This window comes from Pogoniulus pusillus, chromosome 9 (genome assembly GCF_015220805.1).
Source record: "Pogoniulus pusillus isolate bPogPus1 chromosome 9, bPogPus1.pri, whole genome shotgun sequence".
NCBI classification, from domain to species: Eukaryota; Metazoa; Chordata; class Aves; order Piciformes; family Lybiidae; genus Pogoniulus; species Pogoniulus pusillus.
The window spans coordinates 25632690-25654402 of NC_087272.1; the positions used below are offsets into that span (position 1 = coordinate 25632690).

The 21713-nt window shown below is 39.5% G+C and overlaps 1 protein-coding gene across 35 annotated transcripts in view; it reads left to right on the forward strand.

Annotated features, from left to right (window-relative positions):
- Positions 1-21713, forward strand: part of TENM3 (teneurin transmembrane protein 3) — a 1288622-nt gene that overhangs the window by 1124110 nt on the left and 142799 nt on the right. For all 35 annotated transcript variants that reach the window (XM_064148897.1, XM_064148896.1, XM_064148915.1 and 32 more), the window contains one exon: positions 15767-16004. In XM_064148897.1, the coding sequence (XP_064004967.1) occupies positions 15767-16004 (238 nt within the window). The remainder of the gene's footprint in view (positions 1-15766; positions 16005-21713) is intronic.

Here is a 21713-nt window from a genome sequence, read left to right on the forward strand (position 1 = left end):
GAAATAAAAACAAGAGATTTTCTGACTGCAGTCTTAGCAAAAGGCAGTTCTCCTGAAATGTTTGGGTTTAGCCCCCAGTAGTAGTTATAAAAGCATGTTAAATACCAGACTTCTCAACTTGAGACCATCTGTTTGCCTCACAGTTATGTGCCACATGCACACTGATTGTCACCAGCAGAAGGTGGAAAGAAAGGCATTTTTGTCTATGATAGTTTAACCAGAAGATGGACATGGGGAACATGTTCAGGTGGGGGCAGCATGATTATGCCAAAAATAGGGATGTACCCCCATTAGCAGAAGGCAGAAGACTTCCAGAAACCCCAGTCATTCCAATCTCCTAGTTCTGCCTGTAAGATCTTGTAAGCCTTGACTGGGGTATCATAGAATCATGAAATCAACCAGATTGGAAGAGACCTCCAGGATCATCCAGTCCAACCTATCACCCAGCCCTATCCAGTCAACCAGATCATGGCACAAAGTGCCTCATCCAGTCTTTCCTTGAACACCTCCAGAGACTGCAACTCCACCACCTCCCTGGGCAGCCCATTCCAATGGCAAGTCACTCCCTCTGTGAAGAACTTCCTCCTAACATCCAGCCTATACCTCCCCCAGCACAACTTGAGACTGTGCCCCCTTGTTTTGTTGCTGGTTGCCTGGCAGAAGAGACCAACCCCCACCTAGCTACAACCTCCCTTCAGGTAGTTGTAGGCAGCAATGAGGTCACTCCTGATCCTTCTCTTCTCCAGGCTAAACAACTCCAGCTCCCTCAGCCTCTCCTCATAGGGTTTGTGCTCCAGGCCCCTCACCAGCTTTATTGTCCTTTTCTGGACATGTTCCAGTATCTCAACATCTCTCTTGAGTTAAGGAGCCTAGAACTGGACACAGCACTCAAGTTGTGGCCTGACCAGTGCTGAGTACAGGGCAAGAATAACCTCCCTTGTTCTACTGCTTGCTTTATGAATCAGCAGTGTTATGTGGTGAGCAAGTTCTCTGGTATTCCAAGAAACACTTGGAACAAGTTTCTTACTAGTGAAATGGCAGCTGATAGGTACAGAGTTTGCACACTTTCTGCACACTAAATTTGAAGTGAATTTTATGTACAAATTAGATTACTGTTAAGAGATTCCAGATAAATCCTTTTTTAAAGAACTAAGTAAAATGCAGAATACCGGTGGAAGACATGGAATTGTAATGAATCATTTTAATTAGCCTTTGTGTATCCTAGGAGAAGTACTGTCTCTTTTGCTGCTGCAGTGGCTTGGAAGGCAGGAGCACCACAAAACTTGCACTTGCTAACAGTATTTGGAAGGTTTTTATGACTTTTCCCTGCACCATGGTGGTGATTTACTTTGTGCTTGTTTGTATTTTTGCCATTGTTTATGCTATCTAGTTTGGTACTTAAAGCCTGTAGTTGTTAGCTGTGGCTTCTCTTTCTTTTATCTCTTCTGTCAGTGTCTTAGAACTGCAGCAGTGTTACTAAAAGGAAGAGCTTACTATGGCATGAATCAGCCATGTTTGTTTAAGGAGCTTGGTTCAGGCAGGAATCTGTGAAACTCATGTGAAAGATCACTTGCTGAAAACAGCTTTGGACCAAGAGCACAACTAGAACGTAATTAAAAAGTGTCCAGGAAGAGGCAAAGCTTGTAGTAATTTATTACATGCAGAATTTAAGTGTAAGAAAGACTGGTTTTCACAGTTTGTCATGGTTTATACTTTAGAAAAGAATTTCACTCCACACTTTCTCCTATTGGACATACTTGTTTCTTGCCTCCATCCCCCGATGGAGTAACTTATCCTCGGTGCTGTCCTTAGGCATATCAAGGACAAGATTAGGAGCAGTCAGCATGGTTTACCAAAGGGAAGTCATGTTTGACCAACCTTGATAGCCTTTTATGAAGATGTAACCAGGTGGCTAGATGATGGTAGAACAGTGGGTGTGGTTTATCTTGATTTCAGTAAAGCATTTGACACTATCTCCCAGAGCTAAACTAGGGGAGTGTGGGCCTTTTGATCAGGTAGTGAGGTAGATTGAGAACTGGTTGAAGGAAAGAAGTCGGAATTGTGGTCAGTGAGACAGAGGCTAGTTGGAGGCCTGTATCTAATGGCATCCCTCAGGGGTCAGTACTGGGACCATTACTATTCCATATATTCATCAACAACCTAAATGAGGGAACAGAGTGCACTGTCAGCAAGTTGCTGATGACAGCAAACTAGGTGGAGTGGCTGACACCAGAAGGTTGTGCTGCCATTCAGTGAGACTTAGACTGGAGGGTTGGGCAGGGAGAAATTTAATGCAGTTCAACAAGGCCAAGTGTAGTCTTGCACCTGGGAAAGAACAACCGCAGATATCAGTATAGGTTGAGTACTGACCTGCTGGAGAGCAATGAGGGAGAAAAGGACCCAGGGGTCCTAGTGGATGGAAAGTTGACCATGAGCCAGTAATGTGCTTTTGTGGCCAAGAGGGCATGTGGTTAGTAGGTTGAGAAAGGTTCTCCTGCCCCTCTACCCTGGTGAGGGCACATCTGGATTATTGTGTCCAGTTCTGCCCCCCTTAGTTCAAGAAGGACAGGGAACTGCTTGAAAGAGCCCAGCACAGAGCCACAAAAAAGGAGTGGAACATCTTCCTTATGAGGAGAGACTGAGGGAGCTGGGGAGCTTTAGTGTGGAGAGGAGACTGAGGGATGACATCATTAATGTTTATAAATATTTAAAGAGTACCAAGAGGACAGAGCCAGGCTCTTCTTGGTGATGCTCAGTGACAGAACAAGGGGCAGCTGGTAGAAGCTGAAGCATAGGAAGTTCCATGTAAATGTGAGGAATTTTTTTTTTACTGTGAGAGTGCCAGAACATTGGAACAGGCTGCCCAGGGGCATTTGTGGAGTATCCCTCTCTGGAGATATTCAAGACCCACCTGCATGTGTTCCAGTGTGGTCTGATACAGGTGATCCTGCTCTGGCAGGGGGTTGGACTCAGAGGTCTTTTGAGGTCCCTTCCAACCCCTAACCTTCTGTGATAATTAATTATAGTACAGTTTAACCTGCTCAGCTTAATGCTGTCCTTCACAGTATTTGCATAATAGTGATTGCATACAAATATCTAGTTAAATCACTCTGTGGCTGCTGATACTTCTAAAGGTATTATAGATATACTTCAGCTGCTGGGCTAGATATGGGAGTTTTGTTGAGGAGTTATGTGAACTGAGACATTCATACTGCAAGATAGTTTATGTTTTAACTCTGAGCAGTTCAAAGTTTATGTCTGATGTGAAGATTAATGGTTCTGTTCAAAGTTTATGTCTGATTTGAAGATTAATGATTATGTCTTCCTCCTTAAAAGAGAAGGAGCTGTACTGGAAACCCATAACATCTTTCAAGAAACATTTTGCAGTGACTTTCATCAGAACAGAATAATACCTCACTAAAATCTAGAGGGTATTTTTAGTTGTTTTTGTTGTTGTTTTATTTTTAATCTTGCAGGGGAAGAGCAAAATTCTAATTCACATGTAATCCTAAAAAGTTAAAAGTCATTAGAGAACAATAGTTCTTCAATTTGCTCTTGTGAAGGTCTCCTCATCTTACACACTTCTGTTCCTTGATACAGTTAGGAGAAAACAGTGTTTAGAAGCTATTTTGAAAGTTTAGGTCCTTGTTCTTTTCCTGTCTTCCGTGTTCTGTGTATTTCTTGTACTTAATAACATATGGAACAATTAATTGAGCTGAAGACAAAAATTCATGTGGTGACTGCTTTATTTCTCTCTTACCTTAAGACCTGAGCTGCAGTCTATAAGAATTTTTTTCCCTTTGGAGGCCAGGATTAAAAACTCCCCTTTTCTTTTTTTTTAAGTTAAGGCTGTGTTTTCCATAAAAGTTTGATTAATAGCAATTTTCTAATAAAATTGTGTTTCCTCATTTTTTCTTGCCATTTTTCTCTTTAGCTGGACACTTTTGTATCTCATCTGGACATTAATTCATTTAGTCTCTTTTCTGTCTAATTCTTCCTTTTTTCCCCTCCCTGGTTTTTCTTTTCATCTCACTGGCCCTGTTCCTTTTTCATTTCCTCCATGAAAACATGAATACCTCTTATCTGAGTTCTTCCAAATCTGATGAAACAAACTCACCTATTTATGCTTAGAAGTTTTATATTGTGTTTTCCTATTCCTACTTATCTTTCACAGTTTTTATTAATATGGCCTTGCGTACTTGGACGAGGCTGAGCATGCAGAAATTGGTTGAGAATTCTGCTGCTTATAATGAACTAATTTAGAGGCCTTTGAAACTACTTTTGGTTTTCTGAGTATGTGAAATGTTGAAGAGGCATCAGTAACCTAAAACCCATGACAAAAATTCAGTTGACTTAGTGAAGAATTTTCCCCCTGGCTCTTTGAATTGAAGAAATCTAGTGGCTTGGTCCTTCTTCATGAATGTCAGCTATATGTCAGTAAAAGTCAGGTTTAGTAAGTAGTAAAAGAGGCTTTAGATGCCATTTCTTCTGTTGGAAAGAAAGACATGTTTTTTTGCAGCACTAGTTGTGTAATCTGTAAGCATTACATAATTACAACTTGAGAGTTTATTCTTTCAGGTTAAAGGTTTTGAAAGTGCTGGGGGGTTTTAACCTGTGCAGTCACAACTCCTAAAGTAAATAGATCTGGCTTTTTTTAATATTTTTTTTTTTTTTTTTACTGGGAGCATTAAGAAGTAAAAACAAAAAAGATGCAGTTTTAGCTCACTCTGAGTTACTTTTGGATAGCAGCCAAAATTATCTTAACGCTTGAAGATGTCATGCATCAAATTGCAGTGCATCCCATGCTTCAGTTAAATGTGAGGGTACTACATGTATACACTTATTAACACATTTGTTTTGTCAGAGTCAAGGTTGTACAACTTACTCTGCTTACATCTGAAGCATAGTACTTGTTTTTAATAAAATATATTTGCAAATCACAAATTACATAGTAAGGAGCTGTGTAAGCAAAGCAGGAAATGAGATAGTCCACATCACTTTACATGTGTTTTACAGGGAGGTTTTAATTATGTACTCAAAGATTTTTTGGTTTCGGTCCCTTGTCAGCGTTCCTCATACCAAGTCTTTTAGTCAGAATTCACCATTTAAATTCTGGTGATTTATTTTCTTTGAAAGAGAACTTGAATTCCCCAGTTAAAAAGCTAGCATTTGGTTTGTGAGCTCAAAACTTACTTCTCCACTGATTTCCATCAATAAAGAAGAATATTTGAATCTAGTAATAATTGCATAACTTCTGACTCAAAATTTAAAGGATGGTCTGATTTATGAAGATGGATTAATGAGTCTGGATGTAAGGAATCATTCTTCTTATTCCTTACAATAAGAGTGATAAAATACTGGAACAGGTTGCCCAGGGATGTGGTTGAGGTCCCATCTCTGAAGACATTTAAGGTCAGACTCCGAGTGGCTCTGAGCACCCGGATCTAGTGGGAGGTGTCTCTGCTGACTGCAGGGGGTTTGTACAAAATTAGTTTTGAGGGTCCCTTCCAACCCAGTGCAAATTGCAAATAGAAGTAAGCATGAATTTAAGTGATCCCCATCCCCTGAGCCCACAGTAGTGCCAGTCATCTGAATCCCACTGTGAGGAAATCAGGCCAGGAGTACACCACTAGCGGCTGCATTACTGTATTTTTAATGTCCGCATAAAGTAAGCAGAATGTCATTTCTGTGTCTCAAGTGACTCTTCTTTTTAATTTCCCACTGTGGCATAGCATCCTTTCCCAGTACAATCTCCAGGTAAATTGTTGGAAATACTGACATTTTACCATTGAAGGGTTGCATTGGTTTCACAGACCTCAGATCCCCAAAAGAGAATAGATGTCGTGTCTATTAATGTGCCTGCTAATGACCGTGCATGTTAGCCTGGGGTGGAAGGAGATGGTATTTGCGTAATACGGCAGCAGGGTTGTAACTACAGTGTTGCTGCTAGTTCGTAGTTTCTATCATGCATTTTATGTTATCTTTTATATTTACTTTTCTTCTAAAGCAAGATCGTGTTACCCTGGCAGATTAAACTTCAATTTACTTTAGCAGCATCTCTGTACTTTTCTTTTTTAATCTTTCTTCTCAGATCCCTCTGGGGATAAAGAGGCTGCTGTTGGGAAGGTTGTTGCTGAACTAGTTCCACTATTTTTTTTTTTGTTGTTGTTCCACTGAAAGTGAAATATTTATCTCTGTTTCAGCTTTCATATGGTGTTTAAGCCATCCTCAACTCAGTTAAAAACCCACAAAATTTCAGTTTACTTTGTTACTTTAAGTGTCCGCCTTGTAGATGACAGTATCATCATCGTTTTTTCTTGATCCAGGTGAATTTGTTCTCCCAGCCTGAGCTCTTTCACACCATATGCTTTTATAACTACCTGCCATTGGCCAGTCTCTTATATGGTACCATGTACAAAAGGCATGTATCACTATATGGGATTTAAACAGATTTTGTCTGCCATAATACAGACCACAAGTTACATATGTATTGAAGGGGTTAATGGAGCAGGCTGAAGGTGGATATGTTGGAATGCTTTGAGAATCGATTCCAGCTAATGGAAAAAATGTTTTTGAAGTGAGCTGATTCAGTTCCCACAGTGAACAACAGAGAGTGGAAACAACGTTTAATAAACCTTTCAGAAGTAAATCCTCCAATATTTTTTTTTCCTTTCACTACCATCTGTGGAAGAAATACCTGCTTTCTTCTCAATGGGCAGTATTTCCTCCTGTCGTGTATTTGCTTTACTCTGTTAGGTATCAAGAGAAATCTCTTTTATGTCTTTGGAAATAAATAAATTGGAAAATATGTTCTGTGTATGTGTTCCCTGTAAGCCTTAAAGTTTTACCAACTTTGTACATTTTTGTTTAAAAGGCAGGTTGACCAAAAATAATCAACCAATCTACAACTGGTTGCCAATAAACTGATGTGTCAACTATATGAATCTTGTTCTACACAGGCAGATACTGCAATCGAAAATCTCTGTTGTACTTGGTTTACAGGGGAATGTTGCGGATTTTGATTTATCTGTGTCACCTCCATTTAAAACTGAAGACACTTGGAAGATTTGGCAAACATAACCTGTTACTTGTGAAAAGAATCCATTATATTTGTCGTTGTGGGGGGGGTGGCCTCTTCTCCCAGGCAACCAGCAATAGAACAAGGGGACACAGTCTCAAGTTGTGCCGGGGGAGGTATAGGCTGGATGTTAGGAGGAAGTTCTTCACAGAGTGATTTGCCATTGGAATGGGCTGCCCAGGGAGGTGGTGGAGGCACCGTCCCTGGGGGTCTTCAAGAAAAGACTGGATGAGGCACTTAGTGCCATGGTCTAGTTGATTGGATAGGGCTGGGTGCTAGGTTGGACTGGCTGATCTTGGAGGTCTCTTCCATCCTGGTTGATTCTATGATATGATTCTTTTCTATATAGTTCTCATGCAGAATTGAAAGGCCAACAGTAATAACTTTCTGTGTTGCTGATTGCACTGACTGTATGCAGATATAATTTCTGGAAGAATTTTTGTTCTATTAGTGAAACCTCACTGAAAAAATGCGAGTTTTATTTTGCATTTGAGAATTGGCACGATTTTAAATGTAAGGTGTATTTGTTGTGAACCATGAACAGTCTTTATGAAACCTGGAGAAGATTTGTGAAAACAGCCTGTAATAAAAAACAAACATGCTTCATAAAGCACGGCTTGATAGATATCACTTGCACCATTAGGAACTAAACGACAAAGGATGTAATTTCAGTTCTGGCATGCAATATTAATCGAAAGCCTTTAAAGCATCTTGCTGATGGGAACTATGACAACGTGACATTGAAGAATTACAAACTAGAGACATCTATCTTAATCAGATTTTCAAAGTAAATGCCATAAAATAGAAAGTTGTTTTATCTGTCTTCACAGGGTCACATATCATTTAGAGTATAGAGCTTTTTAGCTTGTTTATTCTAAAAATATGAAGGACAAAAAAAAATCTGCCTTTCAAGTAAGCTTAAAGTTCAGTTACATACTTCACAAAGTTTTTGTGAAAAGATTGTTAGTAATTGATGATTTCCCTTTGCTGCAGTAAGATTTCTAAAACGTTCTGGAGAACTGAATTACAAAACGGGTGAGCATGCACAGATATTGTCAGGATGAAGATGTTGAGGGGAAATACTTTACTAAATGGATGTGAAATGAAAATACAAAATTTCAGCTGGACCTTTAACCTGAAGTAACACTCGCTGTAGATAGCACATCAGAAAGACACAACTGAAAGACACTGGTAGAAATATTTTTTCTTCAGTTCCTGAAGATTGGGGAGTTTTTTGTGTGCCACTCTTTTCTTTTTTGACCCCCACTCCCCCCTCAGTGTATGTTTAACTGCTAAGGAACAGCTTCCTTATAGGGTACAGGTAATTATCAATGTCTGCTTTGTGGTTTAAAATACCAATCTTACATGTTAAGGAGTATCCTTCTGCCTTTCAGGGAGCTCCAGCTACTTCTCTTGTCATCTGACAGATCTTTACCATGTGCACCATGAGACCAGTTTGTGTTTCTCCACAGTCAAATAAGTCTTTCTTCCATTTCACAAAATAAGTATTTCTCTTTAAAAAACTAGAATAATTTTTAGACTTGAAGAAAAACATGCAATGTGAATGACAAAATTTGGGTTTTCTTTATCATTTCTTCAGACTTATGATGCATGAGCAAGGCAATGCAATCTTTCAGAGCATACCCTGCAGTTAAATTCCCTGGTAGTTTCTCACTCCCGGGTAGCTTGACAGGTTGTCAGACCCTATAGGCAGTATACTGATAAGGATACAAACATTGGCCCACTTTGATCAAGCTACTTGTATGACTTTTTCCCATTTTATATTATAATAGTATACACACACACAAGATGCATATCTTGATCAAAGTGCCCTTGTCACTCCACCACATTCTTGTCACTGTGTCGCTAGCACAGAAGCAGTGGCTGCAGGTTAATTCTGTTTCCATCTGTTTGTTCATTAATTGTAAAGCAAGCAAAAAAGGAAGCTGACAGCAAATCAGAGTGAAAGGGGTCTCTTGTGGTGGTAAGCACTGTCACCTCATTCCTTGTGTTGTGTGGTTTGGAACTTTAAAGCAGCTGGCAGGGCACAGCCACTTTGGACATGAAGCAAGTTACAGTAAATTATCAGAAAGGAAACGGAGTCTTGCGCACCTTGGCAGAGGAAAAGTACACCAAAGCAGTAACTCATTCAAAAGGCAGATCTGCATAATTACAAATGAGCACTTAAATATGCAGGTTTTCTCTAGACTTTTTTTTTTTTTTTTTTGTATTAATTAAATACAGCTTCTCATGAAAGGTGCTCCCAGACTAGAGACTTCTGGAGTGAATGGTTTTACTTTCCTGCAGAATCACTGAGTGTCTGGCCATAGTGGTGCAGCTAGCATGTCTTACCACTCCATAAGCAGGGACTTTAAAAAGTACAGCTCCTTCGGGAGCTCTAGGAACAATTAAGCTGTAATACCTACTTTGTTCAATTTGCAGGGATTTACAAGGGAAATCACACTTTTTACCGTACTTCTGGAGATATGTCCATGTGTTAATTAGATAAAAATTCAAGTCCATCAATACATTTTATTGAGGAAGTTCTGTCAGAAATTACTTTTGACTGCTAGCAGACTGGGGACCAGTGACCTGGAAATGAAAGGTTATCATTTTTGTTACCGGTTTTCTAAAGCATTAGCTCTATTCCAGCTGCTTACTTGTAGTATAAATTATATGGGTATTTACCATGGCAAGGACTCTTCTAGAGAGATGAAAAAAGGAGCAACCTGAGGAGAAAGGTTCTCACAGAGATAGGTATCAAATTACATTATGTTCACGTTTTAAATGTTTATAACATAATGGAAGTCTTCCCTTTTGTGTTCGTCATGGAAACTCAATGTTAATTATACACTCGTAAAAAGCCTAATCCTTATCAAATGGAAATCATCCCTTTTTCCTAGATGAGTAGCTAGCTGACAGGTCTCAGTGATTTGTCTGTTATAGAAAGGCTATCACACAAAATGTACCACAAATTACTTTTTTTAATGGATATTTGGTCGTCTCTTCTCCTTCTGAATTAACCCCTTTCTTCCAAATGGCAGTAGTTACCATAAATGTCTTTCCTTTTTGCTTTCACGTAGGTGTTTTTCTGTATTCTTCCATATGCTGTTCACATTCTGTAACAATTAAATGATAAAATTAATTAAGTGTAAATTACTTCTTGAAAAAGAAAAAAAAAAAAGGAGAAAGTGTTTTGTGAACAACTGCAGCATGTATATAATTTACATTTACAATTCAAATGGCTGCTTTACTTCACTGTGGCTCCCTAGGGTAAATAAGCATTTAAATATGTTTTGGAATTTTGTAGTAAGATTTCTGCCCCATTTCTTGTGGCTTTTCTGAGTTTTGTACATAATAGTCTAATACTGACATGCAACAAGTGCTTCAAAAACAGGGCTTTTTTTGTTGCACCTGAGCCCCTTGAATGCTTAGGCTGGTTGCTGGGCCAGTTTACATTGCTTCTTGCTGCAGATATCTTCTTAAGATGAATGGGGTTGTTTCACAGCCGTTAAGGTCTAGGCCAATCAAGACAGTTGTAATTAAAACTTACCATTTTTAGACAAAAACTCACCTGTGCACATATCTGCTTATTTTAGTATGAGCCAGACATTCCTAGTTAGGTTAAACCAATTAGGAAAGCATTAAAAATCCAATCTAAATCTGAGCAACTTTAGCTTTCTGCAGTAGTTTTTAAGTATTTCAACACAATTGTGCTTTATCAGTTTTCAGTGCTCTTTCTTCTTCCAGACAGTCAATAAGAAGGAACTTTCTAATAACTGGCTTGTTGTGAAGGCCCTAGCCAAGTCTTGGGATTGCTGGTTGTCATGGAGGCAGGGAATTAATGTGGCCAAGTCAGGAATTCTAAATAGAATTATTTTATTTCCCTGAAAACTATATACACCACCCACAAACTATATACAAAACCAGTTTAGGTTTATTTACAGGTTCTAATTCGATTGGAAAATATCTTCACAGGATGCTGTGGGCAAATGAGAGATTAAGACAGTCAGAAAATGGAAAAGGCTAAGCTACAAACACAGCTTATACCCCGCTATCAACCAGGCTGAGCAGGGCATTAAGGGAACAGCAGGCTTTACTCACGGAGGTGAGATTAAGTATTTGGCAATGATCCCTTGCTGGATTTCTCTGCACCTTGGCTGCCTTCTGACACTGCAAGCAATATCCAATAGTCTGGATCCACACAGCAGAAGTCCAAGGCGGGTGACAAAACTGCCAAAGTCAGGAATGTCTCAAGACAGGGATTCGTAGAAGCAACACTGCCTCAGCAGCGGCAGGGAAGAGCCAAACTGCTAGGATTTCCCTAGGTCAGAATAGCAGACAGGAAAATCAAGGCCGGGTCTGGGTGCCACCAGCAGTTTTCTCAAATGGACCTCAGAACTTTCCAAGCTTGCAAATTTGCACAGAATAGTGCAAAAGTGGGGAGAACCATCCAAAAACAGGAACAGTGCAAAAACCGAGAGCTGTGTAAAAGGTAGGAGCCATGCAAAACTGGGGATGGTCCAAAATGGGAACTCTGTCAAAGCAGGCACCTGTCCTGTCCAGAGCTGTGTCAAGGCGTGAACATTGTGCCTTTCCCCTTGCTCTATTTACACTCTTCTAGACAAAGTGTCCATTTGCCATTTTATACTGGGTGTGAAGAACCCAGCCAACCACCAGCCTGATTCCAGTGTGGGCTTCTTCACGAGTCAGTACATGTGTGGAGAAAGGTGCCTTTTGCTGCTCCCCCTTCAAGCCTGCAGCAGGAGGGGAAAGCAGTTTTAGTGCTGCTATCTCCCCATTTAAACCCACTGTGGGGGATAGAAGGAAGGAATTTGGAGTGCTCCAGAACACTGGTCTTTTCCGTAGCCAAGGGAAGAACTCTTTCTCTGTAGGACCTCCATTTCCCAGCAAGCTGACTGATACAGAGGAAGAAGGAGTTGCGGGACCTCAATACTGGCCATTGTGGCACACACAGGAGCATTTTCACCAGTAGTTGGTAGTGCTGCAGAGGTCATGATGTGTATGTTTGTCCCACCAATCCCTACCTGACTGCAGTGCCCATTTCTGAGGAGACCTGTGGGAACCACTTAACATATGTGCCTCAGTTTCCTTGCATGTGCAATAATTTTTTCAGAGTGTTAGAGAGACATCAGGAATCTTAGTTAAGCTACGTTAAGTCTGATACTTTTGAGTGAAAGCTGTAGTGATGCTGAAAACTGTTCTTTGGCTATTAATTTCTAGAAAGAGGAGTAAAACAAAAATCTGACTCTGTCTTAACATCATTTAAAACATGACTACTGCGATGCCTACATCTTCCTCACAAGTCATCAGTGCGCGATTGAAGTTTCTGTTGAAAATGTTGTGGCCATCAGAACAGTGGAATCAGGAAATCTAACAGGTTAAAGGAAAGAGCAAAAGAGCAGTCTTCAGTGATCTCTCATTCAGACTGACAATACAAAACTGAGAAAATGTAGAGGAATATAGATTTTTAAGTCTATTGATTTATGGAAGATCTAATGCTACTAGGCTCAATTCTGCCTGTAGCTCTTGCACAATTAGAAGAGGAATAAATCATTCCAGACTTTTCAGGTGTTTCTGATTCTGTAGTACCTGTAGATTCCTTGCCAGTTGAAGTTGCCCTTGGACATTAGAAAATATCTATCCTATGGAGGGAGACAGTGGGTTTTGAGGACATATGATCTTTGCAAAGCTGCAGTTGCTGTGCTTTTCTAGCTCACTTCTAGTCTGCAGTTTATGGTTACAACCTCATTCTGCAACTCCTAATTCTTGGCTATGTTACTCTGTAGTTTCACGGTCAGTGATGTTTATATATTGTATAACAAAAGGGCTTTGTAGGCTCACTGTAAATTTCTGGGGGAATAATCTTAATCTCCAACAGTGATCTGAGTAGTTAGTTTATGGGTTGAGGATTACAGTTTCACTCTTTCCGCGTGTTATGGGTGTGGTCACTAGAGAGATGCATTTTTGGGGTGAGTACATAAATACCCTTTGCAGAGCATGTACTGTCCCTCTTCCTTGCTGGTAGAGTGTATGGGAATATCTGATTTGTACCCAAAACAAGCCTACAGCCCTGCTATCATCCCCTTACACCCTCATTGTGCAAGAGATCAACAATTAATTTATTATCTGATTTGTCTATAGCAGTGCAGAATCTTTAGTACTATAAATGATAGATTAACAGATTGATTCTCAGATTGATTTGGATGAGATGAGAAATTAATGAAGAGAAGGAATGTCAGGATAACAATTTGGCCAATAGGAGCTGCAAAGGAGAACAGTGTTGCACTGATCATGGCAACACTGTTCAACAAGGCTAGGCAGGTAGGAGAGCCAAAAAAGGGAATAATGAAGGCAATAAGTCGGATCCTTAGGATAATTTTGATTAACTAATTCAGCTGATTAAAAATAATTAAAGTTATTTAATCTCACTTGTAGTTTTTCCTGTGATGTAGTTACTCCGTTACACGTATATACATTTACGCATGCACATCTGTAAATACTCGCACAGGCACGTGTGCACATGTACGTATTGATATGACACATACACTTAGATGTCATAAAATAGAACAGAACAAGGGGACACAGTCTCAAGTTGTGCTGGGAGAAGTATAGGCTGGATGTTAGGAGGAAGTTCTTCTCAGAGAGAGTGATTTCCCATTGGAATGGGCTGCCCAGGGAGGTGGTGGAGGCACCATCTCTGGAGGTGTTCAAGAAAAGACTGGATGAGGCACTTAGTGCCATGGTCTAGTTGACTGGCTAGGGCTGGGTGCTAGGTTGGACTGGATGATCTTGGAGGTCTCTTCCAACCTGGTTGATTCTATGTAGGAGCAGAGTTAACTGTGTGCCAGACAAGAAATAGCTTGTAATCTAAATCATATACCATTTTAAGTAGACACGGGGGTGGGGGAAGGGGGAAGTCTTTTCTGTTGTTAGTTTGTTAACTTTTCTTCAGCTGGTACATTGAAAAGTGGCTTGAAAATTGTGATAGTGATGGTAATCACATGCCGTGACAGTCAGTGTTGGTAAAGACAAAGCTGATCATTTGTAGCCTTCTTAGGAGCTAATTTTTCATTGATGTGTTTAAGGATTTGGTCTCAAAAACCTTATTGACAATGTAAATGGCTGTCACAATTTTCATGACAGCTTTGACGTTGCTGCTGTTAGTGGCAGAAGTCCTACTGACCAGACAAGATAAATAACTGGAATAGAGAATGACGTTCTCGGAAAAGAAATTATTCTAAGGGCTGTATTTTCTGTTCAAGCTTAGCACAACTATTTCTTAACATTCTCAGCTTTTCGTATGTTCACAACACGAGCAAATACTCACTGTTAAGTTATTTTTATAGTAGTAACCTGTAAGTTATTTGAAGCATCTGTTTCAACAGAAATCCTTTTGGTGTGTTTTCTGTACCAAGACATTATTATTGGGTTGGTAACAATTTGCAGTTATAACCAATTCCAAACAGGGAATTGCTTATGAAGATCAAATAACTAATTTAAAAACTATGTGAAACCATTTGGACTACAAGCAAAGTGCAGGCCCTGTATCGTCTGCTCTGCTTAAAACTGGCATTCATATTACTAAGTATGTTGTGTTACGTTAGTGTAGGAAGTAGATTGCAATGTGAATTACATATTGTTAAGTGTTGAACTTTGTGTCATTAGTTATTGCTGAATTATGATATATCACCAGGTTGTTGTTGGGTTTTTTCTAACTCTGTGTTCACTGTGTACATGGCAAGGTTTGTCTTCTATTTCTGGTTTATCTGCTACTGATTTTTCACAACCAAACACTGATGAAGGTATTTTATTGTGAGGTTTGTGGGTTTAAGGTCTTGTTTTTAAGCCTTATGGGTTGTGTGTTTGGTTAAGGCAAAAATATTTCCTTTTTTCCTCTTTTTTTTCTTTTGGCCCGACTCTCTGATCACCTATGACTTACTCCAAACTGTAGTTATATTGCATAGTGTGAAATTGGAAAATCTGTTCTCTGTGTGTTCTAATGGATGTGATGGTCATTAAGTATATGAGTCTTCTGACGTTGTAATCAGATGTGATTCAGTCTGTTAAATATCCATGAAGCAACATCTGCTTCACAGAGTGACCTTCTGCTAAAGAATACTTAGCGTCTATTAGCAGATCGCAGTGCAGATCTGCCTTATTTGAAATGCACCAAGCTGGAGTAGTCTACTGCTGTTCAGCAGCTAGCTTGTAATAATTTATTGCGGTTAAATAAAGCTTAAAAAACTCCATTAAATAATTATAGGGATTATATGCCTTCTGAAAACCTTTGTGTTCTACCGAAATTACCCATTTAATTTCAGGGTTGGTTTGTTAAAAAAAGCTGAAATCTGAAGGCACATTAGGGGATCTGTCAGATGCTATTTTCTGTAGGTGTTAATAAAACCAGATTAAAAAAAAAAAAAACAACCACCCAAAAAACTGAAACAAATTAAAACCAAAAGCAATTTTACCATCTGTTGTATATTAATTAGAGCTTGGTGTATCAAGGGTAAACTTGCTCTAAGAGAATGTCACTGAATGTCTGCTAATAGAATAATATGCTAATATATTAGATGATAGACTTAGATTGAATTTCTCATTCTGCTTTTGTTGTAGCAAATGTTAAGGCGGTGTATAACGAACTGTAATTTTCTTTCTTCTTAGAACAACCTCCAAATAACCAAGGCCAGTCGACCCTGCAGCCTTTGCCACCTTCTCACAAGCAACATTCAGCACAGCATCACCCATCCATCACCTCACTTAACAGAAATTCACTGACAAATAGGAGGAATCAGAGTCCGGCCCCGCCGGCTGCTTTGCCCGCCGAGCTGCAAACCACACCTGAGTCAGTCCAGCTGCAGGACAGCTGGGTCCTTGGCAGTAATGCACCACTGGAAAGCAGGTAATTACTTAGGTACTACTACAGCCTATGGCACTTCTAAAGAAAACCTTTAACTCAATGAATGGCCAGCAGCTAATACCTCCTCTCATTCAGCAATAAACTGGAAAACTTTTCAGTCCTAAAGACACCTCTCCTTTCTCTAAAATCCACAGTATCACTCTTTTCCCTTACAATGCCTATTGCAGAATAATTTGACTCAGAGACTATATACCAGTGTTTCCAGATGAGCATTTTTCTTCTTGTACATAATCTGTGGCTTTTGACTGTTGGAAGACATTATTTGCCTTGCTTGCCAGATATATTGTGTGTCAAATATATACCGCCATACAGATTGAGTATCAGTGAACTTTCTATATGATTTTCTAACTCTAGCTCTTGGTCCCTTTAAAGAAATTCCCATGTGAGGCTAGCTGATTACCATGTGAGGCTAAGTGATTATTGAAGTTGCTGAGATGAAAGAACTCACTTCTGGTACAGTGACGTATATGTCCTCGTTCTTTTTTGTCCTGTAATTGATACCTGGCTTTAGCAAAGAAGTAGCTAACACAAAGGTGAATAGCAGCTTTGGATGCAGAATGATCTCTCAAAAAAATTTGTAGGACTTAAGGCTACAGAGCTGAATTTACCTGCAGTAAGTAGTCACATGACACTCAATCAGTGCTGATTTTTTTTTATTAACAAAAGCCATGTTATTCCAATTCAGTCACCAAACTGAGCATTTATAATAGTGTTGAAACTGAAAGCAATTCTTGAAAATGTTTTTGAAATCCCTTCAGTTCTTTCTCTGAATCCCTTGAAATAATGTTTTGTAGCAAAATAAAGATAGTCCAGCTGATCTCAACCAATTTAAAGCTTATTATGACCTTAAGATTCTCTACTAGGTACTTTTGTCTCTAGAGTTGCTTCAGGCAACTCTTCCATCAGGCTGTTGGGAATGACTATTCCTTTTCTTAGCTTTCTTTGGCTCTGTTGATTGCTTATGAGACATAGACACTGTGTAATAGGATTTCACTGAAGGGATTTCATCATCATACACAGACAATTTAGTACATTAAGAAAAAGGGGGTTTATAGAACAAGTAGAAGTTTCTTCTGGGAATAAGATGTTTGACATTTTCCAGACACTGGTTAATATTCAGTAGATGGATAAGGTCTTTCATGTTTGCTTCTATTGACATCTATGTGTTTATTGTGTTTCTAAAGAAAACAGCAAAGAACTCAAATGAGAATAACATTTCCAACCTGGAGTGAATACATTCTACCAACTACAGTCTTTTCATCTTTTAAATGTTCTTGATGGAAAGCTTAAAGGGCTTTGAGTGTTGAAGATTTGAACACTTGTAAATTAACTGTAACTGAAAATTTTGCATAAAACCTGACAGAACCCTACCATAATTCATTCTGTAATAGTCTCACTTGGTTGGAACAATGAAACTGAAGCCCCCCTTTTATTTGTCATTGTTTTTTCCCTTATTGGTTAACTTTCTATACAGAGTGTGGTTTTTAGACCCAGTTTAAACTATATGAACTTTATGATAAGCCTCTACCTTCATCCTTTTCTCAGCCACAAAGTTTATTTCCTCTTTGGCAGTGTTTTAGCTTGTGCTCACAGTCAGCTTTTTATTTTCCCCATTTCAAGGTAAAGAATGTGGATGTCAGCATATATATAGCTATCTTTCTGCCTTTGTAGGTTCATACTGGTGATGGGTGGCATAAAAATGACCTGCAATGTGCCGTCATGCAGCTGGATAGTGAATAGGCAGGGTTTGTGTATGTGCATGTAGGTGTGAGGGATGGATTTACAAAGCCTGAGGGAGGTTTTTGTCCCTATTGTTTTGCAGTGGTAATAGAAGTGACTTCTAAATATATATTTCATAATACTGGATTCAGTTGTATATTTAATAGAATATTCTCTAATTTTGCTCTGTGGAGTTAATGCTTTTGTATATATCATCTCTATTACAGTTAAATAGATGAACTGTGAGGTGACTGATAATAAAACAGAAATCCCAATTTATGGGGTTTACAGTGTAAGAAGACTCTTTGCTTAAAATTTTGTGAAGGCTTAAAACTATAACATGGATTATGCCATTGCTTCTTTCATCTTTGCCATGACGATGAGGTTACTGAGCAGTCTTCACTGTCAGGGATGAGTAAAATCTACATTTAACAACAACAACAAAAAAAGGCAGGATAGTAAGAAAGCATTTCCTGCAGACTACACAACTTTTCCATTGGATGTTTAACAATCTTTACTATTAGACTCTTCCTCAACATGTTGCATGTTAGGTTCAGCTGGAGAATCAATCGACCTAATGGAGAAGCCAGTACCATAGAGCAGTGTTAACTTCTGAAGAAATAAAAACCAAGACTACATCAAATAACTTCAGATTTTGTTTGTACTGGTTGTACATACAGAATTATTCAAATGCAAGACTACAGGTCAGATGTCTGAATATGGCAAATAATTATTAAGTTACTAAATATTAGTAAGGGGGGTTGATTATCATTGATCTTTAAGTTTCGGTTCACTTACTAGTTTTAGTAGTGAGTTTTTGAGCACTGGGATCATTAGCTACATTGTCGTGGCTTTGCATTCTAGTAGGATCTAAATTACTGCTATTTTTAAATGGTTAGGAAAGCACTTCTTTAAGTGCTTTATTAAACATGTGCAGATTTTTTTCTAATGCACAATCAATTATGTCTCGATCAATTACAAGACATGCAGTGGAACAGTATGTTAGAATTTGTCAATTTGTGGATAGAAGTAAGCTGGTAGCATCTCTCAGTGCAATACTTCTCAGGCAATATTTCATTAATTGAATGTCTAAGATAACTCTGTCATCGTGGAGTTATAACTTTATTGAGGGCCTGTGCTTATGTGTCAGTGAATCAAAGAAGAGCTTTGCTTTTATTTACTTGATCTGCTGTATAAAATATCTCATTTTGTGAAAGATTACTCTATTTTGTATGATGGATTTTGGATTTTTTTAATAGAAACTACCACAAATCTATCACGTTTTTTAATAATCTATACTGATATGGTTTAGTTTTTTCTTACCTCTAACTTACACTTAAAAATAGATTAAGTAGTAGCATTACTGTATTCAGTTATTTATTTTACCAATAAGAAAAAGGGAACTAGTGGAGTAAATAATTGGTGTCAGAAAAATATTTCAGCATTTTGAAGGATTTGTATCAGAGTGCTAGAATTCTTCAGAAGTGGCACAGATAAAACAATATCTAGAAATCCATTATTCAAGTTTGACCCAAACTTCATTCTAGAATGTGAATATTTTAGAAACTCCTAAAGTGTGATGAATGTACTCATATGTCTTTGTTGGGGTGGACTGAAGGTAGTGCCTTCAGTATGATTAAGGTGTGTAAGAGGGTGTTGATAGTTTGCAGGGAAGTCTTAAATCAATTTGTGTACAGGCTGATTGATTGCAAGAGCAGTGTTGCTGGAGGTTAAGGTCTGCTCAACAAATCTTATTTTATGCATTCCACCCACTAAAACAGTGCCTGGTTTAATCAGGTTCAATACTGTTCTATTCTCTAAGTCTTTCAGGTTTTCATATATGGGCTTGATTAGACATGTTATATTGAGTAGACATACATACAAAATAAGGGCATAATCTGGAGATGGAGTTCAAGTCTGGCTCTTTTGTGGGCATGCCACATTTCTGGTCTGCAAGTTGAAGAAAAAAAGACTTTATTTTGTTTAGATTGCTGAAAGTGTGCATGCATTTTTAAAGACTGACATGCCATAACCATGGGGTCAGTGTATGCACAGCAGACATATTTGTTAAGTCAAACAAGCAGTGTTGTTTTCAGAGTTTAATAGAGAAGTTCTGTTTTCTTTTGACATTCACATGCAATTGGATGCTCACCAAGCATCTACTTGGATCGTAGTACACTGAGCCCATGTGCTTATATAAGTTCTCCTTGGTGTCAATAATGTCTTACTTGAGATTTTTGCTTGATCTCTGGCATCCTTCCTGTTCAAAAATCCCTTGCGGTCACTAAGAGTACTTGAAATTTGACCACATTATGTGGGCCCAGAGAGTGGTGGTGAACGGTGCCACATCTGGTTGGCAGCCAGTCAGTAGTGGTGTTCCCCAAGTATCAGTGTTGGGACCAGTGCTGTTCAGTATCTTTATAGGTGATCTGGATGAAGAGATTGAGTCCATCATCAGTAAGTTTGCAGATGACACCAAGCTAGGAGCAGGTGTTGATCTGTTGGAAGGTAGGAGAGCCCTGCAGAGGGATCTTGACAGGCTGGATGGGTGGGCAGAGGCCAATGGGATGAGATTTAACAAGACCAAGTGCAGGGTTCTACACTTTGGCCACAATAACTGCAAGCAGCACTACAGGCTGGGGACAGAGTGGCTGGAGAGCAGCCAGGAAGAAAGGGACCTGGGGGTACTGGTAGATAGTAGGCTGAAGATGAGCCAGCAGTGTACCCAGGTGTCCAGGAGAGCAAATGGCATCCTGGCCTGTATCTGGAAGAGTGTGGCCAGTAGGACAAGGGAGGTTATTCTTCCCCTGTGCTCAGCACTGGTCAGGCCACACCTTGAGTACTGTGTCCAGCTCTGGGCTCCTTAATTCAAGAGAGATGTTGAGGTGCTGGAACATGTCCAGAGAAGGGCAACAAAGCTGGTGAGAGGCCTGGGACACAGTCTGTGAGGAGAGGCTGAGGGAGCTGAGGTTGTTTAGCCTGAAGAGGAAGAGGCTCAGGGGTGACCTCATTGCTGTCTGCAACTACCTGAAGGGAGGTTGTAGCCACGTGGGGGTTGGTCTCTTCTGCCAGGCAACCAGCGACAGAACAAAGGAACTCAGTCTCAAGTTGTGCCGGGGGAAGTATAGGCTGGATGTTAGAAGGAAGTTCTTCCCAGAGAGAGTGATTTGCCATTGGAATGGGCTGCCCAGGGAGGTGGTGGAGTTGCAGTCTCTGGAGGTGTTCAAGAAAAGACTGGATGAGGCACTTAGTGCCATGGTCTAGTTGATTGGATAGGGCTGGGTGCTAGGTTGGACTGGATGATCCTGGAGGTCTCTTCCAACCTGGTTGATTCTATGATTCTGTGATTTTGTCTCGTCTTACATAAGAACTCATACTCCAGAATTCAGTAGTGTTTGCACAGTATTCCTTGAATTCATCATTCCCCTCTTTAAAGGTGTGCTATCCTTGAAGGAAGCATGGGCTCAAGTTTCTTTTCCAGAACTGATTATTTTCCTGGTTTAGGGTGGTGAAAGAAATATGGACTTCTAAACAAAGTAATAGTGCAAGCTTTGTTTCTTCCTCTTTGTTTTCTCACCATTGCTTTAGAGAACCAGAGTATGTGGGTCATTCCTTTCCCTCCTCTGCCGCTGTGCAGTGTTGTTTGCAGAATGTGAGATCTCCACTCAACTCTGGTAGCCAGCTCTCTGCATGTTTTCTGACTGGCTGGTTGTGCATCATAGCCAGCAAAAGACTGTCTTTTAATAGTCTCAGTTCGCTTTTAATACTTCCATCTTTGGTCCAGCCTCATGAAGTAAGCAACATCCCTCACTATACACTACTCAGTCATTAAGACCGTTTTGCCACAGGCATGGGAGGCAGATAAATCCCACATTCAAAATGCAGTTGCAGTTTTGCATATCTATGTGAAAAGAAAGTTGTGGAACAGAACTGGCATTGTGGGATCATCCCATTCTTTAATTTGAAATTGCT